The sequence below is a fragment of the Phaenicophaeus curvirostris genome, chromosome 10 (assembly GCF_032191515.1).
Source record: "Phaenicophaeus curvirostris isolate KB17595 chromosome 10, BPBGC_Pcur_1.0, whole genome shotgun sequence".
Lineage (NCBI taxonomy): Eukaryota > Metazoa > Chordata > Aves > Cuculiformes > Cuculidae > Phaenicophaeus > Phaenicophaeus curvirostris.
Window position 1 is genome coordinate 3,754,908 of NC_091401.1, and position 16,701 is coordinate 3,771,608.

The following is a 16,701-nucleotide window of genomic DNA, read 5'->3' on the forward strand; positions in this document are numbered from 1 at the left end:
ACTTTGCAAGTTAAGGTAGAGATCTGTCCTGAATAATGGAATATTTCCCCCACCAGAGCTTCCCCTGAGCACGTGGAAGTGCGGGAGGGTCACAGCTCCCTGGCACAGTGGATGCAGCAGGAACAAAACTCGCTCTCAGCATCTCAACAGGTCTGGTGTCAGCAAGATAGAATGGAACAAGCACGCTCAGAGTCACCTTATAGGTAATAAATTATAATGTTTCAAGTGTAAAACCTTCCTTTTAAAGGACTTTGTGTGTCTTATAGTCTATAGTTTGTTTGCAGTGTGATTCACAGTCGGAAAACCTTGATGGACTTGGATGGAACCCAGAGCAATCGGGAAGACAAACGCTAGTGTAAGAGCAGTGTTGGAAGCAGTCCCAGCATCGCGACTCCCTGGAGCCTGCAAAGCCTGTACAGATTTGCCCTCTTCAGAGGAAACTGGGGTGTTACCTTTCCATTTGGCACTTCCCATCCAAACTCAGGTGAGTGGCAGGTGTCAGCAGCCACCGGCATCGCCCTGTCCCTTGCAGTTAGCAAGTAGCTGCTTGGGTTTCCTTCTATTCGTCCCTCTTATAGTGGGAGACGGGCAGATGATGAGCCTTCTGGCTTTCTCCTGGAAGTCTGCTGGGGGGTAGAAGGGCTGGCACTGTGCTCTCTGGGGAAACCAGTTGTACCTTTGGCACCTTCACTCACTAAAATATTCTTGGGTGAAGCCGTAAAGCGACAGAGTCCATTAAAATTCAAAGCTAGCGCCGTTCCGTGATCTGTGTAAGATGGCAGAGTGGAACTGAGGTGAAGTGCAAAGCGGCTTGTCCCTTTCTGTTAACAAGACACACTGGACACCACCTAACAGAAAAAGAAACTCTTTGTGGCCGCTCACTCTGCGCCGGACGACTCTGCCCAGCCGCCTCTCGGCAGGGCCAGCTCTTCGAGGGACGGGACGGGGCAGGGGCTGGGGCTCCCCCAGACTTGTCCCGGGGAGAGTTGGCTGGGGCAGAGCTGTCCCAGACCCCTGCTGAGATGGGATCTTGAGCGCGTGCATCAGAGCAGACGCAGCATCCGTGTGTCCAAAGGTGAATCGTAGAATCATAGAATAACCAGGTTGGAAGAGACCCACCGGATCATCGAGTCCAACCATTCCCATCAATCACTAAACCATGTCCCTCAGCACCTCGTCCACCCGTCCCTTAAACCCCTCCAGGGAAGGGGACTCAACCCCCTCCCTGGGCAGCCTGTTCCAGTGCCCAATGACCCTTTCCGTGAAGAATTTTTTCCTAATGTCCAGCCTGACCCTCCCCTGGCGGAGCTTGAGGCCATTCCCTCTCGTCCTGTCCCCTGTCACTTGGGAGAAGAGCCCAGCTCCCTCCCCTCCACAACCTCCTTTCAGGTAGTTGGAGAGAGTATGTAGAGAATGTAGCAAACGGCATCTTTAATCCCCTTCATGCTGTTTGCTGAGCCGTTCGCTTTCCCTTTGAAAAGGGCTGGGGAAAATCCCACGAGTGATGGCAAATTCTGCAGTGCGGCATCTTTCCTTTGGAAAGCAGCTGTGCTTTCAAGCCAGCGCTCAGGCCACAGCTTGATCTGTGCCTTGGGAAGCGCTCTTGCCGGGCGGCTGTGCCTGCAGAGAAGATTGAGGAGTAAGGAAGCAACTGCCGGTGCCTGTGAACGCAGCCGCGTGTCTCCTGGGCACCTGGCTCGGGGTCCCGTGCGCTGCCGTCCTGTCCCGGCAGCTGAGCGAGAGGGAAGGGCACAAAGCATCCTGCGAGGCTGGCTACCCAAGGGTTATGTTTTACCACAAAAACCACTAGGAAAGAAACAATAGCCAAAATACATTTTAATTTATTAAATTAAATCCAGTCCATTCGATAAAATACAAGCTTATTACATCACCAGAGTGTTTATAACTGGGTTGTAAGAAGAGAAACTGAATAGGCAATCTATCCTTTTCACTTTTTAGTTTCCTGGGGTGTTTTTTTGCTGTTAATAAAGTCCAGGATTGAAATCAACTTAAATAGTTTCAACAAAACTATTAAAAACATTATAAAGAGATTAAACAAGCAGATTGAATTCTTAGAAACATCGAACATGCAAAACCTCTGGTACAGTTTCAATGTTTCACATTAGTTTCCTGAAAAATGAATCTCCTGAAAAGTTATTTTGGCAAGCCCTGGTATTACAGTAGGTTCCTCTGGGTCCAAGGATGAAGAAAGGCTGAGAGAGTCAGGCTTGTTCAGCTTTGAGAAGACTCCGAGGAGACCTTATTGCAGCCCGTCAGTATTTAAAGGGGGCTGATAAGAAAGGTGGGGAAAAGCTTTTTAGCAGGGCCTGTATCAACAGGACAAGGTGTGATGGTTTTAAATTAAAAGAGGAGAAGTTTAGACCAGATCTTGGGAAGAAATGTTTTCTTAGAGGGTGGGGAGGCCCTGGCCCAGGTTGCCCAGGGAAGCTGTGGCCGCCCCATCCCTGGAGGGGTTCAAGGCCAGGTTGGATGGGGCTTGGATGGAACTGGATGCGTTTTGGGGTCCCTTCCAACCCAAACCATTCTGTGATGAGTGTGGGAACTGCCACCCTTTGTCCCAAACCCTCCCAGCTCACTGCACTTGTGGTTCCCATTCTCGTGGTTCCCATTCTCGTGGTTGTGTTTGGCCCTGCTTGTTCACCATTAAACCCTCAGATAACGCCGTGCACAGATTTCAAATACAATCCACAAGCCAACAGTTCAAAAACTGTGCTTACAGGAATTATCAGTAACACATACGTGTTTGTAGTCCCCAGAGTTCCTTGAATTTGCCCTAGACTTCAATTAGTAGGAAGGTTAAGAAAAATATCCTCCTGTGCTAAAGTCTCTTTTGTTATAGATGAACAAATATCCGATCGCTGTTCAAGTCTGAGGAAAGTTTCTTTTCATTCTAAGCCAACAAATCTGTGTGCTGAAAACACAGGAAAAAATATTTTCTTTTTTTTCCCCCCAAGATAATGAGTAAAATTGTGAAATAAGCAGCAGACTAATTATATTGCATAAGTCGTTGAGACAGAAACTGTAAACCCACTGCAGTCTCGATGGATAAAGACTAAAAAATGATTTCTTAAAACACGTGTATCTCAGCAAAAGTGAAATGCGCACCAATCTAAAAAAAATCAGCTTCAGGACAATGACTTAGAATGGCCTGTCTTAAAAATGAAGGATGTTTTACATTCTACGTTACATTTTTCTTTAAGAAGAATTTCTAAGTAACATTTGCTGCTGGTTGTTCCTAGCATGAGCATCACCAACATACAGGCAAGAATTGAGGAATTTCAAGGCAATATTTTTCACCTTGCGTTTGCAAAGAGTTAACATGTATTAAAAGTATAAGCATGTCCTTTTCATTAAAGGATCACAAGTTGCTTTAGGTAAAATCCATATACAATATCTACACTTACTCTAGCAGCTATACAAATGACATAAATACATCTTCCACTTGCCTGGAGGCTGGTTAGGTGCACGGTCCGTGTGCTCCTTTTCAAACCAGGCTGGTGTGCTGCCGTCGGGGCCGTTTCCCCAAGTTCAGTTGGAAATAACCAGCTTTCCAGCCCCAAAGCCCCAAGACACTGCATGTGCCACATTCATTTTTAGAGTTCCACAATGCTGGCTTCTTCCACCCTCTAAGACAACCCTCGAAGCTCAGACCAGCCCCACTCACGCTATGGTTTGAGGTCCTATTTCCAAAGCCCCCAGAGATGCTCAGGAGTCAGGCAGACCCTCCTTGCCTTTCAGCAGCCTACTTAGAGGGTGCTGCTACTTAAATACGACTCTTTTTGGTTTATCCATCCCGCTTGTGATCGTTTCCCCTCCCACCTGGTGCAGATAAGCGTAAGGATGCTGCCTGCAAAGATGCCCAAAGTCAATCTCCTAATGAGCTGCCAGCTGGCACGGGGATGAACCTGCTCCTGTGAGAAACTAGGTCACTCCTCACAGCGTGTTTCACCAGTTCTGGACCAAGCGCTGCGTGGTTTGTTGTGTTAACAGAAAATGTGCGTGCATATCATTAATCACCAGAGCTGCTTTTGATAACACCGGCTCTTTGATCTTAACACTCCTCATGAAATTTGCATAGTGATACATCTTAACCGAAACGCCACGTTTAAGCTGCCTGGGTGCGAGGAGAGTCCAGGTTCACACGTTCAGGATCCGTGACGGCGCCTGGAAAACAGCAGAAGGGTTGGGGGAGAACCTGGTCTTCACCTCTGGGATCTAGTGGGGTAAGGGGGGGAGAGAAACGTTAGTGCAACTCAGGGTGCAACTGTCCGCAGAGTTTGAGGAGTCTGGAGCGCTGGGACAACCTATCTGCTCCCTGCTGTGATGTGCCTCTACCTGGAAAGAGTTAGCTCCTGGCTGGGTGCTGAGGAGCCTGGCCTCAGCGGACAGGAGGGGTTGAGGACAGGGGTGATGCTGTGCTACCCAGGAGGGGCTTTGAATCATAGAATCATAGAATGACCAGGTTGGAAGAGACCCACCGGATCATCGAGTCCAACCATTCCCATCAATCACTAACCCATGTCCTTCAGCACCTTTTCCACCCATGCCTTAAACCCCTCCAGGGAAGGGGACTCAACCCCCTCCCTGGGCAGCTTCTGCCAGTGCCCAGTGACCCTTTCTGTGAAGAATTTTTTTTTCTGGCTTTGCCAGAACCCAGCTCTTGGACCTGGAGGTGTGTGGGGTGGTGGCAGGAGCCAACATCTGCAAGATAAAGAGCCCGCCAGCACAGCCTCGACAAACAGCAGAACAAATTCACGGCTTGGAGTGGTGCTGGATTTCAGGGAGATGAATTACAGCAGGCATCCTCTGTATGAATGATGAATTACAGGTTGGCATCCTCTAAGAGGTTAATGAGCAGGCACGTGTGCGCCTGCTCATTAACCTCTTAGAGGATGCCAACCTGGCTCTATCACAACACTCCGCTGTGATGCTTTATAGGCTCATGAGCTTCGTGTGCTGTGAACAGAATCACAGACCTGGAGGACCCGAAGGAGTAAAATCAGTTATTGGCCATGCCAGACTGCGAAAGTGAAGGAGTTCGATGAGAATGAAAACTCCTCAGGCCTGCAGGAAAGCAGAGATGACAGAGGTTGCTCTTTCTGATGTCAGTGGAGTCAGAATTTCATGCACTACGTAGCTGCTGTGGTTAACTGAAGCCTGAAGGGCACCTGGATGCTTTGTGTCTTCCCTAATGCTTAAAACCCAAGGGATTTGCAACAGGACTGGCCCTAGTTGTGCACCCAGCTCAGAGCTCTGGGCGAATCAGGCCCTAAAACATGAAAAGCTTTGCTGGATGCTGAGTGTTCTGAGTGGAGAAAGAAGAGTGAGACCAAGGGTAAAAGGAGCACACGGAAAGTTATCGATCCGGTGGTGGTTGTTGTTGCGCTGGTCTGATGTTTCTGATCCTCTGGAGATGCATTTGACATGTGAAGGCACAAGAGGAACGTCACACACAGCTCAGCAGCTGGGGAGAAGCCTCCGGCTGAGCCCCACACGGCAGCTGTCAGGGCGCAACATAAACCTGACTCCTGTGTGTCCACCAGAGCCATGAGCTTCAGGCAAGACAGAAAGTCCAAAAGGCCAAGTGTAAACCAGGGAGAGTCTGACTTCAGTTGGAGCTGGTGGCTCCCTCGCACCATCTTCGTTCCAGATTACAGTTTTCCCACGCTGTCTATGCCCCAGGGCTCCAAGAAATGGGATTTTTCCTTACATGGCCCAGTGCCAGGTCCTTGGCAAAGTGTGTTTGTGTCTGGGATTCCAGTCTTCCCTTTCCATGCTCAAAAAACTGGGATAGGGACTCTGAGGGGTTCACCTAAGACCCTCTCCTTTGCATCCTATCTGCCAAATAGGAGGATTAAACAGAAGGGTTGAAATACGAGGTTTAAAAGTGAAACGCCCTCTATCCTCATGGCTGCACCTCAGTAAGCAGCCCAAGCTATTCCGAGCAAGGAGGAGGTTTCAGTGAGGTTTGCAAATCCTGTTTTGCCTGAGGTCACTGTCCCACTTTCGCTGGAGCTGGATATACCTATCGTGTGCCTTGTCGCAGCAGCGTGCCAGCAATCCTCTGCGGAGGAGGCACTCGGCTCTCTGCTGATTAAACACTTCTTCCTCATCTCCTCCAAGGCAAAGATTTACTTTTTACGTGTGGCCCTGGAGTAGCTGCTATTACCTCTAAAGGCACAGCCGCTGCGGCTTGGGAATCCAGCCCCAGCCCTGTCTCTGCTTTCCGAGTCGCTCGGTGCAGCCTGGGAACGGCTTTTGCGGCTGGTCGTGACGTGCTGTTCCCTTTGGGGGTCAATGCAAAGAGCAGCTAAACCAGAGCCTCACTGGGGTGCATTTTCCTTCCTCGTGGGGATGTGGGGGGGCCCATCAGGCATAACACTGAGTACACAGAGACCATTTCCTCATGGGATTTTTCAGTAACCCTTAGATGTATTTTGCAGACAAGAAAATAATCCTTCTGGTGGTGTAGAGGGTTGTAGAAACTCTCAGTAAAGTCCCAAGGAAGCCTCAGCGGCCCACGAGGCATGATCTGCAAACGCCCCCAAGCGAATGCCTGCGCCCGCGGTCGATGTCAGCACCAGAGGCTGAACCTCCCGCTACAGCCCTAGTGCTACGACTGCTCGGAAAGGCACCTTACGCAGAGCGAGAGAACGACACACACCTTGTACAAAAGGTATCCAGCTGAGGGAACCGCAAATCTTGATCTTCCTGGCTGTCATGCAGTTTAAATCGAATTATGACAAGTTACAGCATGACACTGTCTAGCATATTTCTCTGAAAGCAAGGGATGGACATATTACCCGCGGGCAGTGATGGAAGAGCAGTCAATGAGGACATGGCTCGATTCTACAGGCACCCCACCAATAACCCACAATGCCTTCGGGCTTTACATCGACTCTGGGGTTTTAAAAATACATTAATTACCTTGAAATCCGCCTTGTAGCTTGTCTCTTGAACAAAATGGTCTTCTGGGATAATGAAGCCTTGCTTTGTCTTTATAGGCTTGGATGGTTTTGCTCCAGTCCATGGGCGATATTCTTGCCTGAAATGAGATTATCATAGACTCATAGAATAACCAGGTTGGAAGAGACCCACCGGATCATCCGACATGATGTTGCCAGCTCCCTCGTGCAGCCTCCCCTCTGCTTCTCTGCACCCCTCGTCACAAACCGGCCTCACTGATGCCTGCTCCATCAGGACTCTGAGGATGCTGCAGCAGCAGCCAACTGAGCAGGCTTGTTTGCTCTTCTGTCTGCTCTGTGTACGTATCTCTGGCAACCAATTCAAGCAGCTTCAGTGGCAAAAGGAGAGGTGATTAACTAACACGTGACAATTTGATGTTCATACCCTGTCATAAATAATAACAACTGCGTTTTACTAGGTGTTTATGCAGGGATCCAGGGGTAAGACTGAGCTTTAAGCCACGTCCAGGCTAGGGAAACAGGCTGTATTTTACTGCGATGAGCTTAGCTTTGGAATCATAGAATCATAAAAGAACCAGGTTGAAAGAGACCCACCAGATCATCGAGTCCAACTATCACAGCCTTTCTGATTTTCACTCTTTCCAAGCATGCTACTTGCTATTTTAATAATGGCTGCAAATTCTTCTTTTAAAGTCTTATTTAAAGTGTCAAAGCGTGGAGCATTACTTTCGATTGTGCAGTTTGGTCTTGGTCCTTCTAGTATTTTACCAAAACAGCCACCGCCTGCTTTGAGCTTGGTTTCTGACCATAGACTCAGTCTTAAAAAGCTGCCTCTTTTATTGGTTGATTTGTAGGCACAGGTTACAACCCTGGACTGCATCTAAGCCAGTGAGAAAACAGCATGACAACAAAATTAATTCCAAATAATTAAGTAACTGTTTCTTGGCCGAGTTACCTGCCAGCACCGGCCTCCAGTCGGGGAGGAGGAGCGTGGGTAGAGGCACAAGGCGAAGGGCAGGAGCCTGCAGCCAGCGCTGACAGCAGTTTGTCAGCTTGAAGTGAAGGTGGAGTGAGTTCTCAAATCCACTCAGTAATGGACACTGCTCTACTGAAGAACTTCTCGCTGTCAGAAAGCAAACCCAGGCCCCTGTCCACGTGCACTGCAAATCTTGTTTATAACCAATTCATTCTCACTTTTCTGAGCTGCTACCTTCTGCCCTCTCTGCACATCGCAGCTCAAGCTTGCTCAGGCAGCTCAGGCAGAGCCTGCACAGCTCTCCCTGTGCAGGTCCTGCTGCTTTAGCACCGCAGGATAAAGAAGCAGCTTTGCAGAAAGATGCTTTTGTACTAGCAGTGCCCCAAGAAATCAACCTTCCAGCAGGGAACCCTAGATGCGTGTGAACGCTGAGTTAAATCTGAGCGGTGCTTTCCTGCACAGCCAGGCGGAGGAGACAAAGCTGCCGTGCAAAATATCAGTGATATGGCACAAAGCCATCAATTACATCCCAGCAGTTTCCAGGATAAAGCCAAATTGCCTCAAGGACGCTGGTGGCATTGATTCCTAACCATTCCCCCTCGTGCCGGCTGGTCTCCCTGCTGCGTTATGCTGCAATTGAGCGTTTCCCCAGCTTTCGATGAATGACTGTGCTGCCTGTCTCCGTAGCCAGCTCTGTCTCGCTGCTTTGTAGATCATTTGCTGATTTGGCAGACCCCTAAACACAGCCCTGTTGGATCACAGGACCCTTGTTTCGGCTGGAATCCAAGCCATGCTTCTCTCAGCCCACACAGCCAGAACGATTTTCACAGCACCTGCATTCAGTGAGGAAACACTCTATCTTCACCCACACAAACAGAAATGGGAGGACGGACACAGTCACTGCTCAGACCCACAGCAGCATTTCTTGTTTGGAATTGGGACTTCTCCCTTGGGGAACCTAGGGCTCTGAGCCACACCAAAGGGCTGGGCAAAACAGAGAAAATGAATCTCCTCTGGGAGCGGGGGTACTTGAAACAAAACAAAAAATGAAAATTAGAACCTTGGTCCAGGAAGCACAGCTAACTAAATTCGCCCTGCCTTGCAGTTCGCTGGATACATGCTCCCATCTCCAGCTGTAGAGCCAAGAGTCCAAACATGAGCCCCAAAACCATTCTGGTGACCTGACTAGATTGAACTCAGTCTTGGGGTCAAGTGGAATCAAAATGCACGAGCTACCTGGAGCCTGGGAAGAGGAAGGACCTATTTTTAATATTACTTCGTTTAAGATGTCAAGCATCCTTTTGCGGAGTTGTCGACAGTGTAGAGGTCTCCCTTCAGCCTCCTTTCCTCTAGGCTAAACAACCCCAACATCCTTCTTGCAGCGAGGGGCCCAAACCAAGAAGGATGCTCCCACCGTGATTCACTGTGTGGCCTCTCACAGCCTTCAAGGCATGATTTGGGAACGGTGGATGCAGGACTGGTCCTTCTGTTCCTTCCAAACACGCTGCATCTGCAGCTCAAGCTGCCGGGTGCTGCGAGCCACGCAGCTGCCAGCCCACACGCTGCCTCCAGCTCTTCCCTCATTTCAAGTGCTCCACAAATGTTTGCTGGCCTTGCAGAGAAAGTTGCCTGCGAATTTTTTATTTCATGGAACCAGTGAAAAATCTCACCTAGAAAGCTTTTAAATTACACCAAGATGGAGAGCATTGCTGTCGAGCAAGCCATTTCCAGGCAGATTTACCTTCAGCGTTACAGGGTCCCTTTGCCCCTTCGTACGCCGCCAGTGCCACCACACTTATCACTTCAGCACCTTGTCTTCATGTCACAGTTTGCTTCACACAACTCATTATCAACGGCTTTCCGAGCCACTGCATTACAATCCCATTTCTCACGTAAAAGATGGAGAAAAAGGCTCATTCTGCATAGGTGAACGTCACTCCAAGCGAAACTGCCTGAGCTACTCTGCATTTATCCTTCCACTGCCCTCTCCCTTCTCTGATCCAGCCTGCCACTGAGAATTAAAAAGCATAATGAACATCCTTTCTATTCTCCCTGCAGGAGGAACGTCGTGTGTGCAGCCTGGGGCTGGGGGGGGGTCTCTGTTACTTCGTTTTGAAATATTCGCTAAATATCTGTTGCGGAAGCCAGACTGGTTCGCGAGGGATTCGGGCAGAAGGTGTGGGGTGTGGAACATCTCCCAGAGGACAGGCTGAGTCTGCTTATGACAAAGACCCACACAGATCAGGGTGCTGGGACACCTCGAGGTCAATGTCATGGATGCAGCGAGCTCTGCATGACCGACCAGTCCAGAAGCCCTCCTGGATAATGGAGACATTAAACTGCTTCTCCTCTGAGCTACGTCAGACACTGATGGGATGTTGGAGGCCCTTCCAAGCCTTGGACAAGGGAGCAGGTTGTGCCCATTCTCCTATGCAGGCAAAGAGCACAGCAAGGGCAGAAATGTGGGGAGAGAAAGGCTGATGGAGGGGAAAAAATAGAGGGGTAGGGGAAAGACACAGCAGAGGGGTAAAGAGACCCACACGCAAGAATTACAGAGAAAGGGAACAGAAGACATCTGGCTGGTTCCCATTGCTGCTCTCATCAGTAGCAAGGTCAGGCTACTTTGAGCTGCTTGTAATCCACATGAAAAAAGCAACAGCAAAAGACTGGACTGAAACGCCAGGAACAAAACCCTTAAGTCCCAAACTTTTGTCTTAGGCTGAGTTTCAGGGGTTTGCTCTGCTCATGGACACATCCTTGAGGAAGGAGCACAGGACAGGCAGCTGCTGTCCTCTCACTAGAGCTATGTGGATGGTGGTTTGTGGGTAGGTCTTGGACTCTTGACTTCTGTCACTATCCTATTCCCTATTGTTTCCCTTTTCCTCTAATGACAGTCTGGGTGTATTTTGAATGGAAGAAATTCCTCCTACCTTTAGGCAACAGCTTTGAATCCTCCCCATTCCAGCTCTGCAGCGTACTTTGCAGAACAGACGTCTTCTCTGGAGCCACTATTTCCAGCCCTCCTCCCTCTCCCCTCCCAAGGCTCTGTCCTCCTCCAAGCCCTCCCTTCCCCCAGCCAGGCTATGCAGTGCACAGCGAGTCTCTCTGGATCCATCCCAACGCCTGCACCAAGCAAGATTACTTCTTAAATAGCGTAAAAATCAGGGGCTTCAGTATTAATTTCCCCAAGCAGCAAGATACTTAAGAATGTAAAGATAACCGTAAGCCTTGATCATAAAAGCTTTACTCCTATTATTAAGGATAAGCATGTATTTAAATATCTTGCTGGATCAAGGATGGAGCTCCCCATACACAGTACTATTAACCCTGTCAGGTCAGGTGTGTGCCATGATCCCATACACTGGTGAACATCAGCACAAATATTTTCTGTTTTCTTCTGCACAGTTGAGATGCTTTTCAATGTGAAGCAGTCACCACGGTTTTCCTTGCTTTCCTGCATAAGCACTATTTCAAGGAACATAAATAGAAGAGACAGACAAGTGATACGTTCTGTGACTGCATCCAAAGGTACGGGGCAAAGTGCCATTCCCCTTCCTTCTGCAGTACCTGCAAGGATATCTGCTCCATGGGCACAGAGCAATGAACGGCACCTGCTGAACACTCGCTTTAGAAAGTGAGAATTCAGCCTGCTGAAGGATTTCCCACCCTGCTATTCCCAAAATCATCAGCAATGGCACATCAAGCCCTTTCTCCTTAAAGACCCCAGCTCTTTATGTGTTTTCTCTTCATCAAAAGAAAAGCCCTCGCTCTGGTTGAGCAGGAAACTCCACTGATCTCAAGGGCCCCGGTCTGGTTGGCTTTACTGCTGTGCATCCCACCTGTGAACAAGTTGAACAAGACCAGGGAATTGATTCTGCCCCTGTGATCAGGATGGGTGAGGCTACACCTCAAATCCTGTGTTCAATTTTGGGCCCCTCACTACAAGAAGGACATTGAAGCACTGGAGCGCGTGCAGAGAAGGAAACAATTAATTGTGGGCAAAGCCAGAAGTACACGGCACCTGCAACTTACGGCTGAAAGGGAGAAGCTACTTCCACGACCCCAAAGGACAAACCCTCAGGAAGGTGCAGAGGGGGCCACTAGTGCTTCCATCCTCCTCCAGCATTAGTAAGGTATAAGCTAGTGCAACCCCCTGCCGCAGTCCCTGGGATCTTTTCACAGTTGGAGCACATCCCATTGTAGCCTTTCAAGTGCAGCTTGTATCGATCTGCCTGTGTGCCTGCGCTCCCCTTGTGTTGCCCATTTGGGGTTTGACTTCATTCAGACCCCGCAGAACTCCAGCCGAAAGCCAGAGACTGGGGACAGGAGCCACCCCAAAGATATAGGGCAAGAGTTTGGGAGGCAGGCAGCTGTGCTGCCTTTCTACCCTTTATACAGAGATTTTCAATTTTGAAATAATACATGTTTGCTTCTCCAGAGGTGCAAGCACCCTTCCAACACCCTCTATGCCTTTATCTTTCTTCTGGCCCCAGGAAGACTCCCACCAGAAGTCTCTAGCAATGGGTGTTTCTGCTCAGTCACTGATCCTGGGGGTGGGTTTATGTTATTCTGGTAAATGCCAGGTCGGGCTGGCTGGCCACACCACACACAGCCAGTTTGTACGCGGCTGAGATTTCTCCTGTGCTTAAAAAAGAGTGCAGAAAGATGTAGTAAGAACTTGCAGAATGAAATCTCACCGGAGCAGAACGCTGACGCACCACAGCGTATCGAACGGGGCTCGGTGTTATATGGGACTCGCAGCCACACTTGGGTGCTCGACAGAAAGAAACGTGCAGTGGGGTGCTGCAGAACAACCCAGTCGAAATCCCTGAATTAAAAAGGAGCACACAACCAAACCTAAAAAAAATCCCCACCAACACCTTACAGAATTAAGCAAGAAAACCATCACTGCCAGGAAAAACACGGACCTGTTGGAGCGGGTCCAGAGGAGGCCACAAAACTGACCAAAGGCCCGGAACATCGAGGCTGATTTTTGCGCTATGGGGATTTCTTAACTTTGCGACGTTGTACCAGGTGCTAATTCAAAGAAACTGTGGGAATTACTGGAATAGGATGACAGCAGGCTGACTTGCACAGTCCTGCCTGCATTAGTTGTACCATAAAGCCTTTGAGCAGTTTTCATGTGATAACTCTGTCCTGGTGTGGCTGCCCTGGCTTGTGTCTCCGTCCTCACCCCATGCTGCTCCTCCAGGAAGACTTCCTCAGCTATCTTAGTTTTACTTCTCATAAAATGTGTTTTGATTTGCGCGTTGGTGTGTCGCCTCAGCGAGTACTTTGTCATGCAACCTCTAAGCTCCTTGCTCTTTCATGACAGTAGCCGAGAGCCCTACGTAAGAAGAGACAAGTCAGGGGGAAGAAAGGTGTGAGACGTGACTGCTGAGCACTGGAACAGCTTTAGGGAAGATTTAGGGACCCATCCTCTGGGGTCAGGCTGAAGAAGCAGGGGAGGCTTCAACAACACGGAGATGATGCGTTTCTCAAAGATGACCCTTGCCAGCCTTCTTCTAGGCAGGTTTCCCTGAAGTAATTCCTGCGCTGCTTTGAAATTTAAAAGTGCTTTTCTTCAAAAATAATCCTTGCTCCGTGACTGTCCTGCAAGACGTGGCAGAGGATAAAACAGTGCATCAATTCGAGCACTGCAGTTATCCTTCCGGAGTCCATCCGTTAACTGCAGTGGTGGGGAGGGGTGGGATAAGCAACGTGGTCTCCTGTGCACGCCTGTAATCCTCCTCAGCGCCCCGTGTTTTTGCCTTAAAAGCACTGTGAGAAATAATCTAACGAATGGCAACTACGAAGAGAAATATCTCCTGACTGCATAATAGATAACAAGTGTCTAAATACTTGGGATTCTATTGGAATAAAAATAAACACTCTATTAATACACCTCACAGGGTGGATTAAAACCTCCCAAACACCATGATGAGGGAGTGTGTGGTAAAAACCCGAAACCGGTACAGTATTCAACAGCAGCCTCGTAGGAGCTGAAATCCCCTCTCCTGCCATGGTGGATGCTCCCACGGTTGACATCCACCGGGGAGGAGAGAGGATTTCAGCTCCTACGAGAGAACGAGGGTTGAATTGCAGTGCACCCCATCTGGCTGCTTGTTGCAGAAAGGAGTCTGTTATCAGTCAGGCTGATGACAGGGAGAGGAAGGCATCGGGAACATAAGCCACTTCATAGAAAGGCTCTTTGGGAAAGGTGGTTTGTGACAATTTCATAGAATCATTAAGGTTGTAAAGGACCTCTAAGATCAGCCGGTTCTGGGGACTGTGCTTCCAGGAGTAGTGGCAGGAGCACAGCGACAGCCTCCGTCTCCCCAGCCTCCCCTCGGTGCCAGCCCCCCTCTCTCTCAGCATCACCCCCTCTTTCTTGGTGCCAGCCCCCCTCCCTCTGGGTGTCAGATGCACCCCCCTCCTCCTGCCAGCCACCCCACACACACACTTTCTCGATGCCAGGCCCCCTCATTTTCAGTGTCAGCCCCTCTCCACTCGGTGTCACCCCCTCTCTCCTTTCTCAGTGTGTGTCCCCCCTCCTTCTCCCATGGTGTCACTCCCTCCCCTCTCTCTCTGTGTCCTGCTCCCCTCCCTCTCGGAGGAGCACTCCATCCTGGCCCCCCAGGTGTCCCCCTTCCCTCTCGGTGCCAGCCCCCTCCTCTCTCCGTGCCCCCCTCCCTCTCTTAACATCACCCACTCCCCTCTCTTTGTGTAACCTCCTCCATCTCGGTGTCCCTCCACTCCCCTCTCGGTGCCAACCCCCTCCTCTCTTGGTGTCCCCCCCCCCTTCCCTCTTCCCTCTTGGTGCCCCACTCCCCTCTCTTTCTGTGTCACCCCCTCCCCTCCCAGTCCCCTCCTTCCCTCCCTATCTCCCCCTCCTCCCCTCCTGCTGTGCTCTCCCCTCTCTCGGTGTCCCCCTCCCTCTCTGTGCCCCCCCCCCTCGGTCTGTACCCCCTCCCCTCTTAGTGTCCTCCCTTCTCTCTGTGTTCCCCCCCCTCTCTCTATGTCTCCCTCCTCTTTCGGTGTCCCCCTCCCTCTCTCTATGTCCCCTCATCCCTCTCGGTGCCCCCCCGTGCCTGTAGCAGGTGGTCCCCCTCTCTGTCCCCCATCCCATACCTGTAGGAAGTGTTGCCTCCCCTCTGTTCCCCCCCCCGTGCCTGTAGCAGGTGTTCCCCCCTCTCCGTTCCCCTCATACCTGTAGCAGGTGTCCCCCCCTTCTCTGTTCCCACCCCAATACCTGTAGCAGGCGTTCCCCCCTCTCTTCCCCCCCTGTACGTGTAGGAGGTGTTCCCCCCCCTCTGTCCCCTAGCCCCATACCTGTAGGAAGTGTTGCCTCCCCTCTGTTCCCCCACTCCCAGTACCTGTAGCAGGTATTTCCCCCTCCATTCTCCCCCATACCTGTAGCAGGTGTCCCCCCCTTCTCCGTTTCCCTCATACCTGTAGCAGGTATCCCCCCTCTCCATTCTCCCCCATACCTGTAGCTGGTGTTCCCCCCCCATTCCCCCCCACCCCAGTGCCTGTAGCAGGTGTTCCCCCTTCTCCGTTCCCCCCATACCTGTAGGAAGTGTTGCCTCCCCTCTGTTCCCCCACTCCCAGTACCTGTAGCAGGTGTTCCCCCCTTCTCCGTTCCCCCCCTGTACGTGTAGGAGGTGTTCCCCCTTCTCCGTTCCCCCCATACCTGTAGGAAGTGTTGCCTCCCCTCTGTTCCCCCACTCCCAGTACCTGTAGCAGGTGTTCCCCCCTTCTCCGTTCCCCCCGTACCTGTAGCAGGTGTTCCCCGTCCCCCGTACCTGTAGGAGGAGGTGTTCCCGCCGTCCTGGGCGCAGCGCGGGCGCAGCCGCTGGGGCGCGGGGGCTCCGGGGAGGGCGCAGGCGGCGCGGCCCGTGCCGGGGGCTCCGACCCAGGGGCAGGAGCGGCGGGGCGGCAGCGGCCACGCGCGGAAGTCGCGCCGGTACTGGGTCTCGGCGGCGAAGGGCTCGGCGGAGGCGGCGGAGGCGGCGGCGGCGGCGTCGCGGCTCCCCCCGCGGGCGGAGGGCTCTCGGTCCCGGCCCCGGCCCCGGCCCCGCGGCGGAGGGGCGGCGGGGGGGCGGGCGCCGCCGCCGTCCTCGGGCTCCTCGATGTCCGAGTAGTTGTGGATGGTGAGCGGCACGGACAGGTCGGACTTGTCCAGCTGGCTCCAGAACCGCGCCAGGCAGCACACGCGGCTGATGCACGGCCAGGCCATGCCCGCACCGCCCCCCGCCCGCGCCGGGGCTGCGCCCTGCGCGTCACCGCCGGGGGACGGGCCGGGGGCGCTGCCGGCGGGGGGGGCCGGGACCCGGGGTGCTGCGGGGGGGGGACCGGGAGCCGCTCCCCGGGATGCTGCGGGGGGGAAACGGGAGCGGGAGCCGCTCCCCGGGGATGCTGCAGGAAGATCCCTGGCCCCGCTCCCCGGGATGCTGCGGGGGGGAAAAGGGACCGGGAGCCGGTCCCAGGGATGCTGCGGGAAGATCCCTGGCCCCGCTCCCAGGAATCCTGCAGGAGGGAAAAGGGACCGGGAGCCGCTCCCAGGGATGCTGCGGGAAGATCCCGGGCCCCGCTTCCAGGAATCCTGCGGGAGAGAAAAGGGACCGGGAGCCGCTCCCCGGGATGCTGAGGGAGGGAAATGGGACCGGGAGCCGGTCCCAGGGATGCTGCGGGAAGATCCCTGGCCCCGCTTCCAGGAATCCTGCGGGAGCGAAACGGGACCGGGAGCCGCTCCCCGGGATGCTGCGGGAAGATCCC

General features: G+C 52.1%; 1 protein-coding gene across 1 annotated transcript; it reads right to left on the minus strand.

Annotated features, from left to right (window-relative positions):
• Nucleotides 1–1,821: 1,821 nt before the first annotated feature.
• On the minus strand, nt 1,822–16,176 carry MAP6D1 (MAP6 domain containing 1). The gene is made up of 3 exons (XM_069864528.1): nt 15,729–16,176; nt 6,949–7,066; nt 1,822–4,236 (listed from the first exon to the last, which is right to left on the minus strand). Exons 1-3 carry the CDS (start codon nt 16,160–16,162, stop codon nt 4,159–4,161), a joined length of 630 nt encoding a protein of 209 aa, XP_069720629.1. The 5' UTR covers nt 16,163–16,176; the 3' UTR covers nt 1,822–4,158.
• Between the last annotated feature and the right edge of the window lie 525 nt (nt 16,177–16,701).